Source organism: Callospermophilus lateralis, chromosome 2 (assembly GCF_048772815.1).
Source record: "Callospermophilus lateralis isolate mCalLat2 chromosome 2, mCalLat2.hap1, whole genome shotgun sequence".
Taxonomy (NCBI): Eukaryota; Metazoa; Chordata; class Mammalia; order Rodentia; family Sciuridae; genus Callospermophilus; species Callospermophilus lateralis.
The window spans coordinates 119600219-119615406 of record NC_135306.1 but is presented as its reverse complement, the minus strand read 5'-3'; the positions used below and the strand labels follow the sequence as shown (position 1 = coordinate 119615406).

The 15188-nt window shown below is 37.2% G+C and overlaps 1 protein-coding gene across 1 annotated transcript in view; it reads left to right on the top strand.

The window, feature by feature from the left end:
• Positions 1-539: 539 nt before the first annotated feature.
• Positions 540-15188, top strand: part of Elmod1 (ELMO domain containing 1) — a 33888-nt gene continuing 19239 nt past the window's right edge. Inside the window, exons 1-5 of the mRNA XM_077108681.1 lie at positions 540-602; positions 1048-1193; positions 1318-1346; positions 2160-2257; positions 6005-6134. Coding sequence (XP_076964796.1) covers positions 1049-1193; positions 1318-1346; positions 2160-2257; positions 6005-6134 — 402 coding nt within the window. The 5' untranslated portion in view covers positions 540-602; position 1048. The remainder of the gene's footprint in view (positions 603-1047; positions 1194-1317; positions 1347-2159; positions 2258-6004; positions 6135-15188) is intronic.

Sequence of the window (15188 nt, the reverse complement as noted above, 5' to 3'; positions counted from 1 at the left end):
TCAAGGCTATTAATTAACTACTCTAACTAATCTAACTGGCCTTGGATCACCTTATTTCAGAACCCAGGCAGGGCAGTGATCGAAGGTAGAATTCAGTGAGCATTTGAGGGGAAAAAAAATCTTTTAGAAATGACACTGACAGGAAGTAATAGAAATATTTCTGCCTCCCAGGAATGAATAATATAAAGGGAAGATGGGTTGAATGTAAGGTCCTGAGTGACAAGCCCTCTTTATTTCTAAAACTTTGAGTCACTTGAGGCTCTGACCAGTCGTCTCCATAAAGTAGTAGGCGCTTACATTTTTAAAACGAAAAGTCAGCATGAAAGACAAATTCACATAATAAGAGCCAAGAACAGACTTTTTTTTTAAATAGTTTCTGAAAAGTTTAATCAAGGAATGTTGTCACTTCTGAAGAGAATTGAAGGTCAGCAATGCTCATTCAGTGACTTGATAGGGAAATCTTCCTACAAGTGCAAGGAATGCTGGGATTGGTTGGCAGAAAAAGGTGGCCATACAGCCAAGTCTTCAGGGAGGACAGGAGTGCCTAATGGAGAACAGGATGAAGGAAGAAAGAGTGAAAGTGGGGGAAGAAACAAATACAGGTAGTGGCTAAATACATAAATGCCATGAGGAAGGGCTAGAAAAGAACAAGGGTGAGCTGAGAGGCTGTTCACTCAGGGGAAAGGCAAAGGCTCTAACATTAGATACAGCATTAGCATAAAAATATTGAAGAATTCTGTTTGCAAGGCACTTAGTTATTTCCAAAACATTTTAGGCAGAGGGAGGGACAAAGTATTCCAATGCTTCATCCTCAGTTTGTTGGAATATCAAACTTTCTAGAAAGGGGGATTCTGGAGTTTCATACAGAAAGTGTAGTTCCTGCAAATAAAGTCACAGATGTACACTTGCAAACCCCTACATCTAATGGCTGATTTTCTTGTGGGCCGCTTTTCTTGCTGGTGGTGGCTGCTTTTCTTGCTGGTGGTGGCTGCTTTCTGTTCTCTTCCAGAGTTCTATTGGAAGGGTGCTCTCTTTTGTTTTTTACAGAATGTTGATCCAAGTGTGCCTGTATTTTTACTGTAAGTTTTTGTGGCGCTGCCTGAAGTTTGTAATGAGGAAGCTAACTGGAAGATGTGAACTGCAACGGATCTGTTACAATACCAAACCTGGAGCTTCTAGAACCATGAAGATTGGTAAGCCAAAAAAAGAAACATGCAGAGTTGACGGGAGTGAGGACACAATGTTAATTTCGTTATAGTAATTTTAAGCCTTTTGTAAAGGGTAATTTTTGAGTGACTTTTTGTTATTTTTTAACAGAAACATCCCTGAGGGATTCTAAAAGTAAGGTAAGTAAAATTGTTTCCTTATTTTTCAACAACTGTGCATAGGAGGCTTATCATAAAAGGTAAAAATTTTAAGAAACAAAATTATACAATTGATTGAAAACTAATGCAAGTTAAAAAGAAAGAATCATTTGCCCATCACAAACCACTGTACTTTCTACATTTGAATTTCTAGGCAGAGTTGTGAGGCACTTATAGTTTCATTGTTGAATGAACCCTTTTTTATATGTCTTCTCACATTGTGAAATATTTCTTGAATATAGGAACAATATTAACTCTCTAGGATTTCCTCACTATTCAAATGATTTAACTTTATACTAACTTTAAGGTCTCCCAGTAAAATTAAAGAAGTCACTTCATTAGCCTTTATGGCACATAGTTGAGCATCCACATAACAGAAAAAAAAAGCTTTTTTTCAAGTTGTTTGGTTATTTTATCTTAATATTTAATTTTTGCATTCTTAAGAACTTCTTCCCATGTTCTTCCCTGTTTAGTCATAGAATTCTCATTAACAGTGGGGACTTTATCGAGGGAGGAAAAGAAAATACAACATTGAAACTGATGACAATAGTAAAAACAAAACAAAAGTCTTATATATTTCTGCTTTACATCAATTACCTTTTTCAGGAAAATGGCACTAACCTTATCATGAAAAGTTCAAATTTGTTAGAATTCAAGTAGGTTAAATCAGTATTTGCTTATAGCTTACACCTTCATACAAAAGCTTGAACTAGCACTTGAAGCCCTTATCCCAGTAGACCCTGTTCAAGCCATTGGCATTAACCAAAAGGGAACTGATCAAAGTGTATTTTCCAGCTGTTGCAGACTTCAGTGAGTGTTCACTCTGATGCCATTGAAAAAACTATAGACGACATCATGGAACTGAAAAAAATTAATCCAGACATAAATCCACAGTAAGAATATGTTTCGTATGTTAGAAAATTGGAACACGAATCATGTGGCCACCTGTTTGTCTCTCTTCTTCCCTCTTTCCCACTCCCCTGTCCTTCCCTCTCATCCTAAAGTAATCATCTGCAGCATGTCAACTTTCAGATGAAAATAAAGAAAAAAAAAAAGGTGCCTTTTCATGTTTGTAACTGGCAGGAACTTGACAATTCTGTTATGGTGTATGCTTAGCTTCTGAGATACAATGAATGTGAGAATGAGGCGGGGGATACTCCTGGCGTGGGACTGTGAGACAAAGGAAGCCCATTCATTGACATCCGCTCTATTCAATGCCTGTTTCACATTAACAGTAAACGTTCAAATCATAACTATACCTAAGCTGATTCTGCTAGAATATTCCTTCAGGTCCCTCATGAATATTCCTTCACAACAGACTGATATTCTTGGAGACAGTTCCTACCTGCTCATCAAGAAGACAGGCATGTGTGGGCGGAAGAGATGGTTTTTGTATGAAGACTTCAGAACTTTATAATTTATTCCTCTCATCTTGGAAGTATTAAAATGCATTTGGCAGTGTTCGTGACATTTAAAATTAGTTTTATATTTTCCACGGGGAACAGCAATTTTTCAGTAAAATTTGGGGCTTAGGACATTGGTTAGAATAAATTTCAAATTCAGATATATTTAGAGACAGTTTTAGGTGGGTAACAATCAAACTGTCTTTTAGATCTATGTACATGAGAACTTTAGATGTTACCTCTGGGAAAGGCTTTTAATTACCAAAGACAGGGAGCTAGAGTTGAAGGGAGTGTCAGAGCGTGCTTGGCACAGGTCCACCTCTTGTAAGGATTCTAGATACTAGCTGTCCAGGGGCTCATCACAAAAATTCCATTTCTACCTGTTCTCCGTAGCATTCTTCTGTAGCCACTTCACCTTATTAACTGCCATTCCCTTATTCAGCCATTAAGGTTGACTTAATTGGGCAATAAATGTATTTTAAGCCTTCTGACATGTATTTTATTCCTTTGGGAAGGTGATAAAAAGGCAGTTCATTCTAAATGAGATTGAACCAAAAATTTAAGACTACAACTGGGCATAAGGGATATATTAGTCCTCTAATCATATTTACAGATTGGATTACATTGAATAGCAAGTCTTTTCTTTATCTGTCCTGTGAAAGTTACATAAGTTACATTGGAAAACATTCTTTGCATCTGTTCTTTTCATGTCCTTTAGACAAAGGAATAGGCATTAGGCATTTTTCATTATGGTTTGTTTCCTTGTTTGTTTTCATGTCTCAATGTGGTTTCCAGAACCTTTTCTTTTCTCCTGTACTATTATTGACAGAACTGGATATAAAAAATTAAATATTCTTCCAAGCAAATAAAGAAATAGATGGTTAGAGTTGGGGAAAACATTTTTAAATCACAAAGATTTACTACTGTTAATCTCACTTTGTTTTATTTACGTTCTTTTTAAGTGCTGCTCACAGTAGTACTAAAAATTACTACAAAAAATTTAACCTTGTTCCTGCCTCTTTCATTTTTTTCATCCTCTTCTTTCCCTCAAAAGCAACTCTCTTCTCAGTCCTACACTGATTTTCTGAATGACAATGCTACTGTGCCCTTTCCTAAATTTAAATATCTTGACAGGTAATGTGTCATTGGCCAGAAGTCCCAGTGACTCTGGAGATTGAGGCAGGAGGATTGCAAGTTTAAGGCCAGCCTCAGCAATTTAGTGAGGCCATTTCAAAATTAAAAATATAAAGAGCTTGAGATAGAGTTCAGGGGTAAAGTGCCCAGGGATTTGATTTTTTTTTTTTTTTTTTTTTTAGTCTTTGTTAGTATGGTAATAAGTGCCATGATGAAGGCCATTTAATTGAACACATAATTTTGAGCTTAGTGTTTCTGGATTTTCTAACATACCCTCTATTCCTCTATATTTGAAGAAGTAGACCCTTTGCCCCAATTTTAGACTTAATTCTATGCATCTCATTTATCCCCCCCCCAAATGATGATGATAGTGTCACCATCACTGTGATTAAAATGACCACCTCTATTATGACAAAAATATTCAGAGTGAGTAAAGTAGGAGCAAGAATATATTGGACAGCATCAGATTAAATTACCAACATTCAGTCATTTTTGAACCACAAAAAAAATACATGACTAAAGTATTTAGAAAGAGGGGTCTGGGGTTGTGACTCAATGGTAAAGTGCTTGCCTAACATGCATGAGGCACTGGGTTCGATCCCCAGCACCACATAAAATAAATAAACAAACAAATAAAATAAAGGTATTGTGTCCATCTGCAACTAAAAAAATATTTAGAAAGAAATAAAAGTAAAAAAGAATTTAGAAAGAATAAATAAAGAAGTTGACCGTAGTAGTGCACCCCTGTAATCCCAGCAGCTCAGGAGGCTGAGGCAGGAGGATCAAAAGTTCTAAACCAGCCTCAGCAATTTAGTGAGGCCCTAAGCAACTCAGTTTAGACCCTGTCTCTAAATAAAATATTAAAAAAGTGTTCGGGATATGGCTCAGTGATAAAGTGTCCCTGGGTTCAATCTCCAGTACCAAAAAAAAAAAAAAAAAAAAGAAAGAAAGAAAGGAAGGAAGGAAGGAAGGAAGGAAGAAAGGAAAAAGAATAAATAAATGTGAAGTTTTACCCTCAGATTTTAAAATGTCACAAATGAGAACAGGCTGCATAGGATGATGGTAGTTTTATGTAAAACAGATCTTGGTGCTTAGTCAGTCACCTGTTTAATGAACTTATAGTATTATGTGACTGCTTAGAAAGATCCTGTTTTACCTCGTATGTTATAGGAAGAGGGAAGGGGTGCTCTGATGGGTGGAAGTGATGGTCCTCTGTGTTGCCAGATTGCTTCCTGTTTCAGTGATATGGCTCGAGGAACTGTTAACCAAGTAGTGTTCATTCTGAGCAGGCTCAGCAAGATGAAAGGGCATCTAAAAACTATGGCCCGTGAGAGAAAATTGAAGGAATAGGGAATTGTTTTGAGTCCTGGAAATGAGATTAGAAGAAACTATTTGAAAATAAGAAGGTAGAGCAGGGGAATGGTAGAAATGAATCTACTCAGAGGACAGAATTTGAACTACTTGATAATGAGCAAAGCAGATTGTGTGTTCAGACAAGAAGAGTGGTTTGAATGTGCTGGGAAATCTTGTAAAGCTGTGACTTCTCTTGTCACTGGCTCATCTGTTGGGTGTACTCCCCAGAGATGGCAGTGGTGCTAGTGTTGTTTCCTTCTGTTTCATTTTGAATCTTCTTGCTCCAAAGCCCCTGTGGGGGGCGCTCTCTCTCTCTCTCTCACTCTCTCTCCCCCTTACCTTTTCCCTCACCCTGTCATATACATCCTTCTCAAGTGATTCTGATATACTCACCTAGGGGGTCTACATGATCCCTAAGGACCCACTATTACCTACATTATCATTACCTATATTTTCTACATACTTTCAAGTCACCTTCATAAAGAGTGCCCTTGTATTTAAGCCAAACTGTCATAGTGTAGCTTAAGAAAAAGCCAGAATGGGAGACAAATTTTAGCCATATTCTAAGTTACTTATGTGTGAAGTTTCAAATAAATACTGTGATTTTATTAAATAGTTTATATTTGAACAATTTCCTGAATATTCTATTTACATGAAAAGTTCTATTATATATATGTCATGTGAGCAAAAGCCAAAGTACGTGTCTGATTTCTTCCTCACGGGTGTTTCCTCTCTTTTTGAACACCTTAGGTTGGGAATCTCTCTTCAGGCTTGCCTTCTTCAAATCGTTGGTTACAGAAACCTTATCGCAGATGTGGAAAAACTGCGCAGGGAACCTTATGATTCTGATAATCCCCAACATGAAGAAATGCTTTTGAAGGTTAGTCTTTGAACACACTTCAGCCTGTCACGTAAGTCAGCTAACGTTGGCCAAGCACCTGTTATGTGCTACGTATTGCTCTGGGCTTTGGGGATATGGGGATGAGTAAGACATGGGCACAGTGACTGACTGGTAAGACCGAGTTCTCTTTCTGGGTCAGAGGTTGGAGGTAAATTTCCTGTCAGAAAAGTCATATAAGTTGCCTTTAAAGCCAGTTTACTTTGTAATCTGAGAAAGCATCAAAGGTGATTTCTGTGGCTCTCATGTTTGGCTCAAGTTTAGATCATTTCACGTGTGTTGAAAGTCAATAGGAGAAATAACATTTATCAAAGAGTGTCCTGAGATTTTCACTTATGACTTTTAATACACATCAAACAAGATGAAGTTGATTTCTGCTTCAGCAACAGCTCTCTGGGGAAATTACCCAAGATCTTAATGCTGATTATTTATTCATGTAACTTGGAGAGTGTTCAAAGAGGAGGTAAAGGTTTATATTTGGCATATTAAAACTGTTGGAAAATAATATGGAGTAATAACTATTCCTGGCTGTCAAAGAAAACCTTAAAAATCTTAGAGAATCTCATGATGTATTGTTTTGTTTTGGTACTGGGGATTAAAGCCTCAACATACTAGAAAAGCACTCTACCATTAAACTTCATCCCCCAATGGTGCATTATGAAACGTTAATAAAACTTTTCCTCAACACACTGAATTTTTGCTGGGCATGGTGATGTATACCTATATATATTATAGATATTATATTATATAGATATTATACCTATATATATTATAGATATAGATATGTCAATAGAAGACATAATTTTAAAAATGTATTCTGTTGTGTTTTGTGTGAAGGAGTGTATGTTTTTGTGTATATAAGTACTTAAGCAAATGATACATTTGTCTTTACTAATTAGTGCAGTATCTAATGTGAATCATTAAAAATTGAAGAAGTCTCATTCTTGGCAATGGTTTTTCTTCTTCCTTTTTTTTTTTTGCTGCTTAATTTTAGCTAACTCACTGGATGAATTCCATCTTATTTTATTGCCTTCTTTTCCCTGACCATTTTCTGATTCAGGTAGTCAAGTTCAAAGAAAGGATCTAACAGTGGGAATTAACAGGTGAATTAAAGTAAAAAGAAGAGGTGGTATAATTAGCAGACTGGTCACAAGTGCCTGAACAAAATACATTAAAAAGGCTAAGACAGCCTCAGAATTAATAAATTCTGGTGTAGGCGCCTGCTATGCAGCATCTTTAGTGATCTATTGCATGTGGGCTCACATCTAGTAGGTTTTTAACAAATAAAGGTGAATGAGGTATTCTAGTTCATGTCAAAAATTTTTATGACATGACTTTTATTAGTGGTTATAATTTTATTATGTATGTGTTATTTTGGTTGTTATAGCTAGGTAAGCAGTAGAATGATTGTTATCTTTATTTTGGGGATGAGAAAACTATAAGTGTTTTAGTCCAGGTTCTAATTCACATATTTAATAAATGATAAAGCAGTGATGTCCAGCACTGAGTTAGGCACTTTGAGGAAAGGCTTCTTTTCTGCCTTTCAATGACTTGCAGGCTAATTGGGATATATTCTGCATCTACAAAAATACCCCAGTCTTTTCCATAGAGCATCCCCAAAAATCTCTCAAATGTTTTCTATTCCCGCTGTCTTGTTGTAGCCATCATCTCCAACGTGGAGTGTTATAGCCTTTTAATTATGTCACTAACCATTATATTCTTCCCTTTCATCTTCTAAAATACTGCTGGAGGGATTTTTCTAAAATACAGATCTAGTCATATGATTATCTACATCGAACCCTTCAGTTTTCCCGTGTTTTATAGTAGAAACCCCATGAAACCTTAGCCTGGCATTTGGCCCCTTTCCACTATATTTTCCTTAGCGACATCTTATGCATCTCCACTACAGACAGTGCATTTCTGCCATGCTCTGTCAGTCACCATGACCTAGAATAGGATGTGCCATCCCATATGCCAATGAACTTGTTCATGCTGTTCCCTTTGCTACCCATTATTCTCACAGCAGAAGCCAGCTTGTTTTTTAAATCCTCATTCCCCGAATTTGGAGACCTTTTCTAGTTCTCTAAGCAAACATAGGAGTGGGATCTTTATGCAGTGAAAATAAAACATTCATTGAGTGTTTGGTATGGACCAAATATATAGCATTTTGGCGGGGGGAATGCTGGGGATTGAACCTAGGGCCTTGTGTATGCAAGGCAGGCACTCCACCAACTGAGATATATCCTCAGCCTAATATTATAGCATTTTTACTTAGTTGTCACAACAAACTTTGTTGATATAACTGGTACTTTCCCCATTTTTCAGATGAGGAAACTGAGGCTGAGTGCTGAGTGACTGTGCAAACTCACATGTTTAGAAAGGGTTATTAACTGTAGTACTGCACTAGTCCTTGGGAGAGAAACCATGTTTTATCCATTTTTGTTTCCTGGGGGCTGACCAATGGCTTGTGTTTAATGGCCCAAAGTTTGGCTTCTTTATCTTCAAGATGGATAAGAATACCCTTGCTACCTACTTCACAAAATTATTCAGAGCAAAAGCCAGCAAACCAGAGTCTGTGGCTAAGTTTGTATTTCCATCCATGCTTATAAGTAATGTTTTATTGGAGCAAAGCCACATGCATTTGTTTTAATATAGTATCTGTCTGCCACCCTACTACAAAGGCAAAGTTAAATAGTTGTTACAGAGATCATATGAATCACAAAGCCCAAAATCTCTACCAGCTGGTTCTTTCCAAAATTTGGTGACCCCTTGATTTATAAGCTCAGGTAATATATTGCCACATTGTTCAAGTGCTTTGCTTTATAAGAACAGGTAAGAATTATCAATGTTGCTACTTAGAGTCCTTAAGTACAAAAATTCTAGATTTTATGATCATTTGAACACAGACTGGAATTAAATTGAATAATATTGTTATATTCGTACACCACTGCCCTTATGAATTATTCAAGCAGATGTGTTTCTATTTAAAGTTTTCTACCAAGTTAAGAATAAAGGCAGAAATTTAGGTGGATTCATGCATGTACTAGAAAACATACAAGCCAGAATTAAAAAGCCCTTTACTAATGGGAAGAGATAGTCCCATGGTGGCCTCCATGAAAAGCTGCTTCTCTTTGAATACTCTGGCTCCAGGGTGGAAGAACCACCTCATCCTTTCTGTTCTGCAGCAGATGAGAGACAACTGAAGTGTCCAAATAAGCCTGTGTAAGGGCTCCATTCAAAGAGAAGGGGAATCAACAGAGAGGACAGCCCATGCTGCCTGATAGTCTGACTCAGAGGGCAGCCTCCACATCTGTAGCTTGTCATCTGCTGTGAGCGTCACTGTTTCTAGCCCCTGGTCTCCTGCACTTGGCAGGTGGTTCTGTAATAACTCAACTTCAAGTAGCGCAGTCTTAGATGACTGGACTCCTCAGGGCCCCCATAGAAAAGGCCTATCACCTGAGTTCGAGTGTAAAGTTGGCTTCCTAGTGCAAGAAATGAGCTCACCCTGTAAGAGTGCTCTGCCTCCTACCCTTACTTTTTCAGGGAAGAGCCTATTAGAAGAGAAAAAGCTCAAGGTTTCTTACAAAAATATACAAATGCATAGAGAGATACGTCATCTAAGTATTTCAACATAACTGGCTTTCATCTTCCAAGAAAGTGACCCTCACCAAAGCAAATAGGATTCACAATTTATTCAAGAAGACATTTTAGCCACTAGTCTAGTCTGCCATTATTACAGTGATTCGCTTTGTACTTTAACTGTATCCCTCCTTTCTTCTTTCCAGCCTTCTCCCTGACCTTCTCCTTGCTGATCCTCTCCTCTCTAAAGCTCTCTCCTCCCTGAGGCTCCCCTCTGTAATTGAGGAAACAGGATTCCTCCGGATCACCTCTTTTTAAAAAACAAAAAATAAAACCAAAATAACCCCCCCTGTTTCCCCTGATGAGAGGAATCTCAGCCTCTGAGAAAGAAGTTTCTATGTTTCTTCTTTGCTAGTAAAGCAATAAACTATGAAAATGACATTTCTTTTTAAAGCATTTTATTATTTAAAATTTAACTCTCTCAAACTTAGCATTTACCTGATAGATGAGGATTGTATCCTACTTACGAAATGAAATGCTTCCTTTTACCATTTTACTTCACTCACTGGATGAAACCCCATATTTTTTTTAACAGGGTAGGACCCTGAAATTGCTTCAAATTATTATTCAAATTAATGTTATTTCCATATAGTTTCGTTTTCTCCCCCACTGACTTCCAATTATGGTAGTAACCAAATCAGTTCCTGAAGAATTTTTTTAAAGAGATCTTTCTCTTAGGGTCATTACCTGGTCTTTCATTATTTGGTGTCTTCTAATAAACTCAAACATTCTGTTTTGATGAATGCAGAGCACTGGAAAATTCTTACATGGATTATATAAGTACATTTTGTACATTATGTTTGAATTTTGTTTTCAGGCATGATAAGTTTATTCTAAGGTTTTTCTTTCACCCTTTGGATAAAATTACCTATTGTGGCACTAACATAAAATATTGAATAATATGAATAGTAAGTAATTTTGTTTAATGTCTAAAATAACCGTAATAAAAGAAAATGAGGGGAATACAAGATGGTAGGCCAGAGGGACGCAGCATTCTGTGTCGCTCCATGACCCGGATCTCAACTAGTGGGAATACTACTTCTCTGAGAGTGATAGAAGACCTCTACACAGCTGATCCCGCGCAGAAATCACCAGTGCTGTGCCCCCTGCGCAGGGTTCCAGGCCTTAGCGTTGGAGCAGGACTCCTGGCTCCTGACACCCAGCTCCCGAGTGCCTCAGCAGGATCACTGCCTCAGCACCAGTGCAGAAATCCCAGACTCCGCTCCACTCCCACGCAGGACACTCAGCCGCTACCCACCCACAGGAACTCCGGCTGCCACTCCCCTGTGGACCCCTATCTATCTATCAACCAAGGATTCCTCAGGTGCCTCCATCTTGCAACTTGGCAGCTACTACTATAGTCCCCTATGTGTGGTAGTCTGCCTGCACCTGGGGACATCCCAACACAAAACAGCTCTCAGTGGGATGGTGCGCAGTGCAACCAGGCCACCACCCATGGGAGCCCCAGTGAGAGAGGTCCCTTAATTGGGAACTAGTAAGGGAAAAGGAGAGAGTGCAACATTTTGGAGACTAACAGAAAGACCAGGAATTGGGAATCTTCAGGCAAGATAGGGAGATAGGACCTGTTGCTTAAGTCATAGGAGCAGATCCAAAAACAGACCCTTGAGGTACAGTCTCCCTTCAGGGACTGGCAGGTGCCACACCTCACTTCCAGGTGCCCTGTACCAGGACCAGCCTTCTCACCCTGGTTACCTTCACCATCCTGAGTGTGGAGATACCAGCTAACAACAGCACAACCCCACTTATTGGATGAAAAGGGAAGCAGAAAAAATACTGATCTCCAACCAAAACAATTAACAATCCTGGTTTCTTCCTTTGATATTTTTATTCTTTCTCTTTTTCTTCTCCCCATCCATTCTCCCACCCTCACATCCCCAACACATGTGAAACCAAGTACTTTGCATGAATTAGGATTTTGAGGACTGGGACGTCTGAATAATACAAAAATTACTCCAACATCTGGAGACTAAATAATATGCTAGTGAATGAACAATGGGTTGCAAACTATATCAAGGAGAAGATTAAAAATTTTTCTTAGAGGTAAATGAGAACACTGACACAACATATCAAAATCTCTGGAAAACTATGAAGGCAGTACTAAGAGGAATGTTCATTGCATGGAGTTCATTCCTTAAAGAAGGAAAAGTCAATAAATAAATGACCTAACATTATATCTGAAAGCCCTAGAAAAAGAAGAAAAAAATCAACACCAAAAGCAGTGGAAGACAGGAAATAATTAAAATTAGAGCTGAAATCAATGAATTGAAACAAAAGAAACAATTGAAAAAAATTGACAAAACAAAAAGTTCTTTCTTTGAAAAAATAAATAAAATTGACAGACCTTTAGCCATGCTAACGAAGAGAAGGAGAGAGAAAACCCAAATCACTAACATATGTGATGAGAAAGGAAATATCACAACAGACACTACAGAAATACAGAAGATAATTAGAAATTATTTTGAAAACTTGTACTCCAATAAAATAGAAAATATCAAAGGCTTCAACAAATTTCTTGAGTCATATGATTTGCCCAAATTGAATCAGGATGATATACACATTTTAAACAGACCAATATCAAACAATAAAATAGAAGATGCCATCAGAAGCCTACCAACCAAGAAAAGCCCAAGACCTCATGGATACACAGCCAAGTTCTTTAAGAGCAAGAACTTTAAAGAAAAACTAATGCCAATACTCTTCAATTTATTTCAGGAAATAGAAAAAGAGGCAGCACTTCCAAACTCATTCTATGAGATCAATACCACCCTGATTCCCAAACCAGGCAAAGACACATCAAAGAAAGAAAACTTCAGACCAATATCTCTAATGAACATACATACAAAAATTCTCAATTAAAATTCTGGCAAATCGAATACAAAAATATATCAAAAGGATTGTGCACCATGATCAATTGGGGTTCATCCCAGTGATGCAAGGTTGGTTCAACATATGGAAATCAATAAATGTAATTCATCACATAAATAGATTAATTAAAGATAAGAATTATATGATCATCTCAATAGATGCAGAAAAATCATTCAACAAAATATAGTACCCCTTCATGTTCAAAACACTAGAAAAATTAGGGATAACAGGAACATATCTCAACATCATAAAGGCTATCTATGCTAAGCCCCAGGCCAACATCATTCTAAATGGAGAAAAATTGAAGGCATTCCCTCTAAAAACTGGAACAAGATAGAGATGCCCTCTTTCACCACTCTATTTAACATAGTTCTTGAAACACTGGCCAGAGCAATTAGACAAAAGAAATTAAAGGGATATGGGTAGGAAAAGAAGAACTCAAATTAGCACTATTTGCAGATGATATGATTCTATACCTAGAAGACCCAAAAAGTTCCACCAGAAAATTTCTATAACTAGTAAGTGAATTCAGCAAAGTAGCAAGATATAAAATATAAAACACCCATAAATCAAAGGCATTTCTGTATATCAATGACAAATCCTCTGAAAGGGAAATGAGGAAAACTACCCCATTTAAAATAGCCTCAAAAAAATAAAATAAAATACTTAGGAATCAACTTAATGAAAGAGGTGAAAGACCTATACAATGAAAACTGAAGTAAGAAATCAAAGAAGACCTTAGAAGTTGGAAAGATCTACCTTGCTCTTGGAGGGGCAGAATTAATATTATCAAAATGACCATACTTCCAAAAGCACTATACAGATTTAATGCAATTCCAGTCAAAATCCCAATGTCATTCCTCATAGAAATAAAAAAAAAGCAGTCATGAAATTCATCTGGAAAACTAAGAGACCCAGAACAGCTAAAGCAATCCTTAGCTAGAAGGGTGAAGCAGGTGGCGTCACTATACCAGACCTTAAACTATACTACAGAGAAATAGTAACAAAACCACCATGGTATTGGCACCAAAATAGACAGGTAGACCAATGGTACAGAATAGAGAACACAGAGACTAACGCACAAAATTACAATTATCTTATGTCAGACAAAGGCACCAAAAAATACATTGGAGATAAGATAGTTTCTCCAACAAATGGTGCTGGGAAAACTGGAAATCCATATGTAACAAAATGAAATTAAACCCCTATCTCTCACCATGCACAAAATTCAACTCAAAGTGGATCAAGGACCTAGGAATTAAACCAGAAACACTGTGTCTAATAAAAGAAAAAGTAGGCCCTAATCTCTATCATGTAGGATTAGGCCCCAATTTCCTTAAAAGACTCCTGTAGCATAAGAATTAAAATCAAGAATCAATAAATGGGATGTATTCACACTAAAAAGTTTCTTCTCAGAAAAAGAAACAATCTGTGAGGTGAATAGAAAGCCTACATTTGGGGAGCAAATCTTTACCCCTCACATATCAGATAGAGCACTAATCTCTAGGGTATATAAAGAACTCAAAAAGCTAAACACCAAAAAAAAGCAAATAACCCAATCAATAAATGGGCCAAGGACCTGCAAAGACACTTCTCAGAAGAGGATATACAATCAATCAACAAATACGTGAAAAAATATTCATCATCTCTAGCAAATCGAGAAATGCAAATCAAAACTACTCTAAGATTTCATCTCACTCCAGTCAGAATGGCAGCTATTAAGAATACAAACAATAAATGTTGGCGAGGATGTGGGGGGAAAGACACACACATACATTGCTAATGGGACTACAAATTGCTGCAGCCAATATGGAAAGCAGTATGGAGATTCCTTGGAAAACTGGGAATGGAACCACCATTTGACCCAGCTATCCCTCTCCTCAGTCTATACCCAAAGAACTTAAAAACAACATACTACAGGGACACAGTCATATCAATGTTTGTAGCAGCACAATTCACAATAGCTAAATTGTGGAACCAATCTATATGCCTTTCAGTAAATTAATGGATAAAAAAAAGTGGTATACATACACAATGGAATATTACTCAGCAATAAAAGAGAATAAAATAATGGCATTTGCAGGTAAATGGATGGAGTTGGAGAATATAATGCTAAGTGAAGTTAGCCAATCCCAAAAAAACAAATACCAAATATTTTCTCTGATATAACAAGGCTGATTCATAGTGGGGTAGGGAGGGGGAGCATGGGAGGAATAGATGAACTCTAGATAGGGCAAAGGGGTGGGAGAGTAAAAGAAGGGGCATGGGGGTAAGAAACATGTTGGAATGAGATGGACATCATTACCCTAAGTACATGTATAAAGACACAAATGGTGTGAATATACTTTGTATACAACCAGAGATATGATATGTGTAATATGAATTGTAATGCATTCCACTGTCATATATAGCAGATTAGAATTTTTAAAAAAATTTTTTAAAAAGACTAAAGCACAAGTTCTGGCATAAACCTGGAAAAAAAGGAAATACTTATGCTCTGTTGATGGAAAT